Genomic DNA, 12001 nt, shown 5'->3' with positions numbered 1-12001 from the left:
CTGAGCTGGGTCTGCTGTCCAAGCCACACCATTGAGTGCCCATGGAAGGGGGAGCCCCCTGCCTCCATCTCTGTCTGACTTTCCTTTCTAAGAAAGAATCAACTTTTGAGGTTACAGGCGACCTTGAAAAGGAGGGAAGGAGAGGGCAAGCCTTGACATATTTCACTATGGTCCGTGGCTGTGCCTGGATCTCGCAGAAGTCCTGCCAGGCGTCGGGGTCGATCTTATTTAAGGGAGGCAGGTGGGCAAATAAAGTGAAGGGTCAGAATGTGCTGTGCCCAACCACAGACCCTAGAACTGGATTCTCCCTGTGTAACCGCAGCAGGTCCATTGCCCGATGTGAATGGCAAGTCAAGACACACGGAGACACGGGGTTGCAGCAGTGAAAGAGGCTTAATCACAGGGCCACCAAACAAGGAGGGAGGAGGAAACCTCAAATCCATCTCCCCAAGGAGGCGTTCAGGGTTAGGGCTGTTAAAGGCTTTGGAGTGGCTGAAGTGTGGAGGTGGTTGATTGGTTGGAAAGTACAGGGTGAAGTCATGGACAGGGAGAGGAAGAAGATACGTTCTCGTGCTGATCCCTGCCTTCAAACTGGTTGCTGGAATTGGGACTCTGAAAACCATCTCAAGGGATCCTTAAACAGAAGCCTAATGTCAGAAACCCTGTCTTTAGGAACAATGGGGGTGCAAGTGGTCAGTATCCAGCACTGTGTGGCTTTGAGCAACAAAGAAGAGGACCCAAATGCAGCTTGGTGAATGCTTAATTATAACTGTATTTCTGTCCAGAGCCCAGCGCTCAATGCTTGTTGACGCTGAGAAGATGGCTTCCCCTCCCCCTCCTTATTTTTTGTTAGCCTTTATATGAGTAGACTCCCTTCATTCACTTCACTTCACTTCATTCACTAAAGAAGACTTTAGACATACTTAGAAACCTTTTGGCAATAACTTGTGGAAAGACAGAAGTCCAGACATGGCTCCTTCTTTAAACCATGACTGCTGGCTGCTCAGGGGGCGTGTATGTGCATGCGTGTGTGCGCGCATATGTGTTGTGAGTGTGTGCACGTTTGTGTTGTGTGTGCGTGTTCTGATTCTCACCATCACTTTCTCCCCAGTCTTCTTCATCCTTGAAATTAGACTCTAATGCTATTTTCCTTCTAAAGAAATAACAATAAAAATAATGGGGGATTTTGGCTAACAGTCTGCATTATTGCCTTGCATTTAGATGGGAACTTGTATTTTCATTTTAAATGTAAATAACACCTCTCCCTGAAGAAGCATAAGCTCAGGAGTCCATTTCTGTTCTCACTGGTTCTCGGCAGCAGGGCGTGGTGTCCTGGTGTGGCCAAGGCAGCGCTGGGGTGAGAATTGGCAGGTGCGGCTCCCTCCTGGCTCAGGGACTCACTGACTCTGTGACCTTGCAGAAGTTGCTGACCTTGCTGAAAGGTCATGTCATCTCATATTGGAAGTTATGAAAGGAAGAAAGGACATTTAATCATTCATTCATTCATTCATTCATTCAGGACCTATTTATCAAGCACCTCTCCCATTCTTCCATTTTCTGGAGATATAAAGGTATAGGTGCTGGCATTTCATAAGGAACTTCTTGATAAGAAGGAAGACCAAATCCACAGGGAGGCTGTCTCAGAGCTCCCTGTGCTCCCCACTGCGTGCCCTCACGCCCCAGTGCCCACCCAGCCTGTGTGCCGGAGGCCCCCTGCATGGCTCACATTTGCCGTTGTTTCTTTGCTTGCAGAGTTGGCCCGGGAGCTGCAGTTCAGTGTGGAAGACATCAATAGGATCCGAGTGGAAAATCCCAACTCCCTATTGGAGCAGAGCGTGGCCTTGCTGAACCTCTGGGTCGTCCGTGAAGGCCAAAACACAGACAGTCAGTACCGTCCCGCTGAGGAAGCCTGTCCTAGGACCTCCTCCCCACCCAACTGTTCTTTCTGCAAATTCCATTCATGACACTGGCCTCTGGAGTCAGTCTGTCTGTCTCTCTCATACACACGCATGCGCCTCTCGCATCAGGAGGTCTCCAGGCAGTCCTGCTGGAAGGCATGATCAGAGAAGCTTGGCTTCAGCCTTTCTAATATCCTTGGAATAAGATAAAAATTGCAAAGCCTGGCACAGTGGCTCCCACCTGTAGTCCCCACACTTTGGGAGGCCAAGGTGGGAGGACTGCTTGAGCACAGGAGTTTGAGAGCAGACTATGTAACATAACCCTTTAAAAATTAGCTGGGTGTGGTGGCACACACCTGTAGTCCCAACTACTCTGGAGGCTGAGGCAGGAGGATCACTTGAGCCTGGGAGGTCAAGGCTTCAGTGAGCTACAGTTGCACTGCTGCACTCCAGCCTGGGCAACAAGCAAAACCCTGACTCTAAAAAACATAAAATAAAAATTGTATCAGGACTCCTAGATGACAATGTGTGTGCAGGGTGTATGACTCATCTTTGAGGTCTTCCTGTTGAATTTCCCAAGCAAATGAGTATTGTCCTCTCAGGACACAGTCTGGGTAAGCTGGACCCCAGTCTGAACCAGTTCTCATTCTCCCAGGAGCTTCCTCCAACCTGGAGGGAACTTTGCCTCGTTCTCTTTTCAGCTCCTCCTCAACCAGATTCCCAGACTCAAAACCACTAAGTAGAAATTGAGTGTTTACATTTGCATCTCAAATCATCTGGCAAGGACCAAGAATTTCAAAAGGACAGAATCTAATCATTCTATTCCTTATTTTCTTGTAGTACTCCTCTTAGATTACAAAAATAAAAATAAAAATAAAAAACAGTCTTTCTAGACTTTTAAATTGGCCACTGTGGTGGGCGCGGTGGCTCACGCCTATAATCCCAGCACTTTGGGAGGCCAAGACAGGCAGATCACTTGAAGTCAGGAGTTCGAGACCAGCCTGGCCAACACGGCAAAACCCTGTCTCTACTAAAAGTACAAAAATTAGCTGGGTGAGGTGGCATGCACCTGTAATCTGAGCTACTCAGGAGGCTGAGACACGAGAATTGCTTGAACCTGGGAGATGGACAGTGAACCAAGATTGCCCCACTGCACTCCCGCCTGGGTGACAGAGTGAGACCAATAAATAAAATAATTTACTGTTTTTTGGTAACAGGCCAGTAAATAAAGTAACTGCCCACTGTTAGCATTTGGAAAAGATCTGTTGAAGTATAAAAAGTATTCTCCCAAAAGGAAGTTTGTTTTGATTCTAAGAAAAGAGGGTACCTCCACCTTCTGAAAAAAATTATCTCCCTTCTCCATCTTCGTCCTGACCCCATTTTCTGAGCCCATGTGATCCTTGCTCGCTGGCCTGGAGTAATGCATATCTCTCTTCTGCGCCCACAGTGGAAAATCTGTGCACAGCCCTGCAGAGCATCGACCGTGGCGAGATCGTGAACATGCTGGAGGGTTCTGGCCGACAGAGCCGCAACTTGAAGCCAGACAGGCGGCACACGGACCGTGACTACTCGCTGTCACCCTCCCAGATGAATGGTGAGTGTCACCTGGACCAGGTGGGGGCTGAGCCGGGGCCCTGCCCTTCAGGCATCAGCACCAATAACCCCTTCTCATAATACTTCATCCCTCAAAGCCCGCTCTGCCTCCCACTGGTGGGAGGGCTGGTTTGTCAGCAATGAGTTCCTCCTTTCGGGGGGAAGCAGAGGTGAAGGAGAGAGAGATGGCTGCTCCTGTACAGGTGGGCATCGCCTGCCGACTGTGCCTCTGCAGCCCTGCAGAATGGCCTCCAGGCCCTTGCCATCAGCAACTGCATCCCCAGAGGGCCTGGTGTATGAGAAAAAGCTGAGTCAGAGGCAGCCAGCTAGACATTGCCCCTAAACAGCTGCAGACTTTCCAGTAGCTCTTTGCAAGGCGTGGGCCCTCTTTGGGGTGTCAGTGTCCCCGTCTGTAAAACAGTCAGTGGTTGGGAAGCAGAGGGCCATTCCTGGCCCAAGGTCTAGCACAGTTTAACTGGACGATGTTTTACAAATCCTGCTGCGGCCACTTCTAGGGACTGAGCAGTTTGCTCTTCCTGGAGCTGGGTCTCTCTGCTTTTTCCTCTCTCCCTTTTCTATCATCTCATCTCCTTCCCCTCATTCTTTGTTGATGTGACTCAGCATGGCAGTGGTCCCCCATGAGATCCAGCCCAAGGAGAGGATGTACAGGAGTCTGTGACCTCTGCCCCCAAGCTCCTGTCACTCCTGGGCCAGGGCCCCTCACAACCCCTTCCTCGCCCACCCCCTCTCTGGCCAGCGGGCACATAAACGGCGAGGCCCCACTCTCCGGCCAGGAGGTCTGGGTTCTAGGCCCTTCCTTCCTGCCAGCTCCCTGCATGACTGAGCCCTCTCCCCTTCTGTAAAATCAGCAAGTTGGATTGGATCCCTAAAATTCCTTACAGACCTTGAAACAAAATTTCCATGTCTGTGACATGGCATCCTTAGGTGGCTGACCCGTCACCCCGGATGCCTGCATGGTGATGTGTATGCTCCTCAAGCTCCTCGTCTTAAGGGCCATCCCTGCCACGCCCAGACTGAGGGTGGGCACCTGTGACTGGGTACACAGTTGGGGGACGCGGCCGAGGGCAAGTCCCAGGTGGGCCTGGGCACGGAGCCCCTGCCAGGGGACCCTGTGCTCCCTGAGCCCTCCCTGTTCCCTACCCCACATCCTGTGACTCCTGAAGTGTGCCATTTCGCACCCTGGAAGCAGGGCCCGTCTGCTGATCACGTCCCAACCCCTCTCTTCTGCCTCTAACCTCATGTTGACCTCTGTGCACCCACGCTATCGTGCTGCCTGTCTCCACTGTCTCCACTGTCCCCATTTCGGCAGGCACAGAGCCGGCCATGTCCACATGCATGTCATGGCCCCCAGCCATGTCTCCCCACGCATCTCATGGCTGTGTCCTAGGCGTACGTGTGTGCGCCTGTGTGTGTGCATATGTGTGTGCGCGTGTGTGCATGCATGTGCGTGTGTGTGCGTGTGTGTGTTCGCATGTGTGCATGTGTGTGCACGGGTGTTGCTGTGTGGTGCTGCCTGCTGCGTGTGCCCAGCCCTCTCCCTGGGTCCACCCCCTTGGGGATTCCAGCCTCCCCTCAGGGGACCTGGCTGGAGCTTTACCGGAGCTCAGTGGGCCAAGGGCAGTTGAGGGAGGTCACAAACCTGGGGAAATTCTGGTGACAAAGCTCCTCTGCCTTCCCGTGTGTGGAGGCTTCTTTAACATCCAGCGCATACTTTCGGTCAAGTCAGAGGGGCACGCTTTTGATTTCCTGTGCCCTGATTAAGCACCTACAGGACTATGGGCCACCAGAACCGCTTGAGTGTGAATATTCACAGTTACAGACCTGGGCATCTGTGAGCATCTCCCTGGGCCACAGACCCCTGGCCTCCGCCAGGCTTTGAGGCATTCTTGCCCGAGTGGTTCTCAATCCCTGTGTGGGACGCCCTGTGTACTCCATGTCTGCTGAAAGCGCTCTGCTTCAGGGGGTCAGCCCATTTGGCAAATATTTTTCAAGCATCAACCTCACGCCAGGCACTGTGCTAGGCAGGAGAGAGATACCTGTTCTCAACCAGACAAAACAAAACAAAACAAAACAAAACAAAAATCTGCCTTTGTGGAACTTTTCCCTCCTATGAGGAGAACCACGCGGGGGACTGTATCATGCACCAGCAGTTACCGCACATGGTGCAGGAGAAACAGACCAGAGTCGGGGCTTGGGGGACTCATGGTGCAAGGGAAGCAGGTGGCGTTCGAGCGCTTGCTGGAGATGAGGTGGGAGCCATGCGTCGGCGCTGAGGAGGAAGATTTCAGGGCAGGGAGTGTGAAGAGGGCTTTCCTGATGTGTTCACAGGATGGGGCTGGAGGCGGAGGCAAAGGGACAGCGGGAGAGAGGGCAGGCGTGGGGGCTGAAGGGGTGGCACGGAGCCCACCCATAGACTGTCATGAGGACATTGGGTTTGATGTGGAGTGAGCTGGAAAGCCACCAGAGGGTTCTGGCCAAAGAGTGGCATGACTGCACTTCAGTCTTTGAGGGAGCCCTCTCCCGAGTAGTTGATTTCAAATGGTCACAGTCAAATGCTCTGTGCTTCCTGGCTACTCTGTGCAGCCTCAGCAGCCCCCGATGGCCTCTTTGGCGGGTCCCCGTTAGACCCAGCTCTGTGCCCCATGTACCCTCCCCCGGCCCCAGCAGACTGATGCACCGATGCCCTGCTTGGTCTAGAATTGGCGTCTTTATATTTTTCCTGCCTTCCTCCCTGCCCCAGAAAGTCTGGCCCTCATCTGGATGCCCTTGTGGTCTGGAGAGAAGGTGGCAGGACAGTCAGAGGTCTGAGGGGTTGGGGGGGCACTACAGGCTCTGCAGCTTCTCTGCTCTCCCCTGGGCAGGGCTCGTGATGGCCTAACCTGGTGCCCACCCAGCCCACTGCACCGATGCCCACAGTCGGACCTCGGCTCCTTTGTGCTTTTCCTGGTCCCTCTGCGTGTCTGAGCCTCCTTCTGAGGCCCTGGGACTCCGGGCAGTGATAGGCAGCTCTGTGAGAGCGACATAAGTGGGTGGTGTCCGGGAATTAGAAGCCTGAGGCTGTCTCTCCCTCCATAGCTCTGCTCGCCATCAGCGCCTGAATTGGCCAGAGCAGAGGCACTCAGGCCAAAAGGCCAGTGTGCTTCTCCCACACAAGACAAAACTGCCCAGGCCCTGGGAATAAACATGAAAAAAGCATGGCCTATAGAGCCAAAATAAAATAGCATGTTTCTGAAAATAAAACAGACTTCCCTTGTGAGAGGAGAAATGGTCATCTCACACCCATGTGAGCTCCATTTGGCCTGATAAATCAGACACAAACTAATGTCTACTTGGGAATAAAACATGTTTTATTTCCCTCAATTCTTCACAACTGTGGCTAGTGAAGTGTGGCCTTGTCTGGGGCGAGGCTGTCTGATGACCCCTGTTGCCTTGCCCCATTTGCTGCTGACATTATGCTAGCAGGACGATTATTACCTCTGGGTCAGCACAGAACCAGGGCAGTGACCTGAATGAGGAGGGACCACCTGACCGTATGCGGCCCCAAACTAATATGTGTGGCTGGCTGCCTTTTACCTGACTTCTCCAACATGTAGCCCCAAGAGGAGGTCTCTAGACTGAGGGAGGGGCTGGTGACCCAGGTGTGGTGGGGCTGCGTGAGACTACCAGAGAGACAGACGTTCTGGAACTCACCCTGGGGGATCCAGTGGATCTGCCTATGGTCTGGTCCACCCCAGACCTGTGAGATGTTCCTCATAAGGATGCACTTGTGCTTCTGCGAGTATTGCTCCAGCTTCGTAGTGATCCCCACCAGCACCAGGAGTACAGCTAGCTACCTGCGGCGTTGGATCTCAGCCTGCATGGCTGGGAGAGGGAGCAGCTGGGCATGCACCCTAAATACTGCTACCAGGGAAGGAGTCCCAGAGTGAAGACAAGCAGGGACTTCCTGCAGAGGTGGTACATGTGCTCTCTGTATCCATACTTTTTTTTTTTTTTTTTTTTTTGAGATGGAGTTTCACTCTTGTTGCCCAGGCTGGAGTGCAATGGTGCGATCTCGGCTCACTGCAACCTCTGCCTCCCGGGTTCAAGCGATTCTCCTGCCTCAGCCTCTCAAGTAGCTGGGACTACAGGTGCCCGCCACCATAGCCAGATAATTTTTATATTTTTAGTAGAGACACGGGGCCCACCATGTTGGCCAGGCTGGCGTCGAACTCCTGACCTCAGGTGATCCACCCACCTCAGCCTCCCAAAGTGCTGGGATTACAGGCATGAGCTGCCACACCCGGCCCCTTACATCTTTATTTGGGTGAAGTTCCATTAAAGTGAATACCGTGGAAGTCTCAAGGTGGGAAAGTCACAAAAGGAACCCAAGAATGAGCCTCAAGTGTTCTGTGGCTACAAAGCTGCCCTCTCCCAGTTCTCAAGTCTCATCCCAATTTCAAGGTGTGATGGAATGTTCATCCAGCCAAATCCAAGGAGCCATGTCAGATGCAATGTGTGCCACTTCTGGCCAAGACAGGGTAACAGGGACTGGATATACCCTCCTGCTTGAAACTACTGCAGACCAAAAAAATGGACATAATATATGAAACAACAGTTTTTAAGACATTGAATATCAAATAACAAAGGACATTGATCCACAAAGCATGGGAAATAAATGAAGTGAGTCCTACAGCTGTCTAGTTTACTGTTTTGAAAGTCCAAGGAGACCAAGACAGCTGGAGTTCTCAAGACAGAGCACCAGAGAGGAGACAGTTGCACAGATAGAACACTCTGGAGACCTGTAGAGGGTCCCCCACAAATTTCAGATGAGTATTAGCCAGCTATTCCCAATTAATCTCTCACAGCCTTTGTTCAGGAGACAAAGAAGGATCTCATCTGAGAAACAGGGAAAAATTAACCTCCAAAGCTCCAGTCCTTCCTAATAAAATTTGAAAGCAAAATGCAAAAGGATCAAACTGCTTCCAAGTAACTTAACTGCATAACAGAACAAAGCTCAAGCATACAGGGATACAAAAACATCCAGCACTCCACAAGGTAAAATTCGCAATGTCCAGCATTCAATTAGGAGTAACCAGACACACAAAAAGGCAGGAAAACAGGATCCATAATGCGGAGAAAAATCAACCCATTGAAACTGACCCAGAGTTGACAAATATGTTAGAATTAGCAGACAAAGGGCTGGGCGTGGTGGCTCAGCATTTTGGGAGGCCGAGGTAGGCGGATCACCTGAGGTCAAGAGTTTAAGACCAGCCTGGCCATCACGGTGAAACCCTGTCTCTACTAAAAATACAAAAAATTTAGCTGGGTGAGGTGGCGGGCACCTGTAATCCCAGCTACTCAGGAGGCTGAGGCAGGAGAATCGCTTGAACTCAGGAGGCAGAGGTTGCAGTGAGCCGAGATAGTGCCATTGCATTCCAGCCTGGGCAACAAAGGTGAGATTCTGTCTCAAAAAAAAAAAAAAAAGAATTAGCAAAGATAGTAAAACAGTGATTGTAACTGTATTTCAGATATTTAAAAAAAAAAAAAAAGTTAAGTAGAGACATGGAAGATATTTTTTAAAGGCCCAAGCCAATCTTCTAGAGATGAAACTGTAATGTGTAGGATGAATACACTGGATAGGATTAGACATTAGATACTGCAGAAGAAAAGATTAGTGAACTTGACAATATAGCAAGAGAAACTCCAAATATTTTTCTTTTCTTTCTGTTTTGGAGAAACAGAAAGTGAGCTATGGGGAAATTTCAAGTCACCTAATATGTGAAAACAGTTCCCAACAGAAAAGAAGGAAGAAAAAGTATTGTAAGAAATTCGAAGCTGGGCACAGTGGCTTATGCCTGTAATCCCAGCACTTTGGGAGGCTGAGGTGGGTGGATCACTTGTGGTCAGAAGTTTGAGACCAGCCTGGCCATAGTGAAACCTAGTGTTTCAACATAGTGAAACCCTGTCTCCACTAAAAAAATATACAAAAGTTAGCTGGGCATGGTGGTGCACGACTATAGTCCCAGCTACTTGAGAGGCCAAGGCAGGAGAATTGCTTGAACCCAGGAGGTGGAGGTTGCAGTGAACCGAGATTACATTACTGCACTCCAGCCTGGGCAACAGAGTTCTCAACCATCCCCCCACAAAAAAAAAGAAAAAGAAAAAAAAGAAATATAGACAAAAATTTGCCAAATTTGATAAAAATCATAAAGACATAGATCCAACAAGTTTGATGAACCCCATGCACAGGAAACATGTGAGCAACTCTATCAGGGCACATTATTAGCAAACTGGTCAAAACCAGTGGTAAAGAGAAAAATCTTAAAAGCAATCAGAGGGGGAAAAATGTGTTATGTACAAGGGAACCAAAATAAGACTGACATCAGATTTCTTATTAGAAACAGCACAAGCCAAGGACGGGCATGGTGGCTCATGCTTGTAATCCTGGCACTTTGGGAGGTCAAGGTGGGTGGACCACTTGAGCTCAGGAGTTCGAGACCAGCCTGGGCAACGTGGTGAAACCCCATCTTTACAAAAAATACAAACATTAGCCGTGCATGGTGGTGCATGCCTGTACTTCTAGCTACTCAGGAGGCTGAGGCAGGAGAATCGCTTGAGCCCAGGAGGCAGAGGTTGCAGTGAACCAAGATTGCACCATTGCACTACAGCTTGGGTAACAGGAGTGAAACCTGTCTCAAAAAAAAAAAAAAAAAAGAAAAGAAAAGAAAAGAAAAAAGGAAAAAGAAAGAAAAAAAGGAACAACACAAGCCAGAACATGGTATGGCATCTTTAAAGTATGCCACATCTTTAAAGAGGAAAGAAACAATATCACCAAAGTAACCTAGACTTCTATACCTAGCACACGTAACTTCAAAAATGAAAGCAAAATAAAGAGTTTTCTACCTTAAGAAATTAGAAAAAGAAGAGCAAATTAAACCTAAAATCATAGAATAAAGGAAATAATAAAGATTAGAGTGGAAATCAGTGACATAGAAAGCAGAAAAACTTGGAGAAACTTAATGAAACCAAAAGCTGGTGATTTGGAAAGATCAATAACATTGATAAACCTCTAGCCAAACTGATTATGAAAAAAGAGAAGACCTGCAGATTACCAATATCAGGAATAAGGAATACATACTACCTATAGAATATCTACAGGTAGTAAAAGGACAATAAAGGGATACTGTGACAATTTTATGTCAGTAAATTGGAAAACAAGTGAAATCAACAAATTCCTTGAAAGACACAAACTCTCAAAGCTCACTTAGGAAGAAATAGATATAGCCCCATATAAATGGAAGACATTAAATGTATGGTTTGGAACATTCCTACAAAGAAAAGTCCATGCCCAGATGGCTTCACTGGTGAATTCTACCAAACATTTAAGGAAGAAACAACTTGTTTAGAAAATTGAAAATGAGAAAATACTTCTCAGCTAAGTTTATGAGGCCGGCATTACCCTGATATTGGGAAGAAAGACAATTAACAAGAAAACTGCAGACCAATATCATTTATGAATATTTATGCAAAAAAATCTAAACTAACATGAACTTGGATTATTACCTTGTATACAAAAATCAACTCTAAATGGGTCATAGATTAAATGTAATGTCTAAAACTTAAAACTTCTAGAAGAAAACGTAAGAAAAAAACCTTAAAGATCTTGGTTAAGACAAAGATTTCTCAGATACAACACCAAAAGCACAATCCATAAAAGAACAAATTGACAAATTGGTCTTCATCAAAATCAAAACTTCTGCTCTTCAAAATACACTGTTAAGAAAATGAAAAGACGAGATACAGACTGGGAGAAAATATTGGCAAATAACCATCTGCTATAGTATTGGAATATATAAAGAACTCTCAAAACTTAATAATAAGAAAACAACTCAGTTTTTAGATTGAACAAAAGATTCGAACAGACTTTTCACCCAGAATATATACACAAGGCAAATAAGCACATGAAAATATGCTCAACATCATTACTCATTAGGGAAATACAAATCAAAACTATAAGGAGGTACCACCACACACCAAAAAGAATGGTTAAAATTAAAAAGGCTGGCCATATAAAGTGTTGGTGAGGATATGGGAGAACTGGAACTCTCATACACCACTAGTGGGACTGCAAAATGGTACAACCACTTGATCATTTCTTATAAAGTTAAACATATACTTACTGTACGGTCAAGTCATTCCATTCCTAGTTATTTACCCAAGAGAAAAGAAAGCATTATGTTCATACAGACTAGCAACTTTATTTGTAATAGCCACAAACTGGAAGCAACCCAAATGTCCATTGGCAGGTAAATAGATTTGCAAACTGTGATATATCCATCCAATGGACTATGGCTTAACAACAGAAATAAATTATTGATACATGCGTCAGCATGGATGAAACACAAATGACTGTGTTGAGTGAAAGAAGCCAGGCTTAAAAAAAAGAGAGAGTGCATACTGTATGAATCCATTTATGTAAAATCCTGGGGAATGCAAAGTGATGTATAGTG

At 47.7% G+C, this 12001-nt stretch overlaps 1 protein-coding gene across 20 annotated transcripts in view; it reads left to right on the top strand.

Annotated features, from left to right (window-relative positions):
• The window catches only part of ANK1 (ankyrin 1), a 242666-nt gene that overhangs the window by 205545 nt on the left and 25120 nt on the right, over positions 1–12001 (top strand). For all 20 annotated transcript variants that reach the window (XM_031669507.1, XM_031669506.1, XM_031669503.1 and 17 more), the window contains 2 exons: positions 1753–1884; positions 3346–3492. In XM_031669507.1, coding sequence (XP_031525367.1) covers positions 1753–1884; positions 3346–3492 — 279 coding nt within the window. The remainder of the gene's footprint in view (positions 1–1752; positions 1885–3345; positions 3493–12001) is intronic.

This window comes from Papio anubis, chromosome 8, assembly GCF_008728515.1.
Source record: "Papio anubis isolate 15944 chromosome 8, Panubis1.0, whole genome shotgun sequence".
Classification (NCBI taxonomy): domain Eukaryota; kingdom Metazoa; phylum Chordata; class Mammalia; order Primates; family Cercopithecidae; genus Papio; species Papio anubis.
This window is presented reverse-complemented; position numbering and strand designations above follow the sequence as displayed.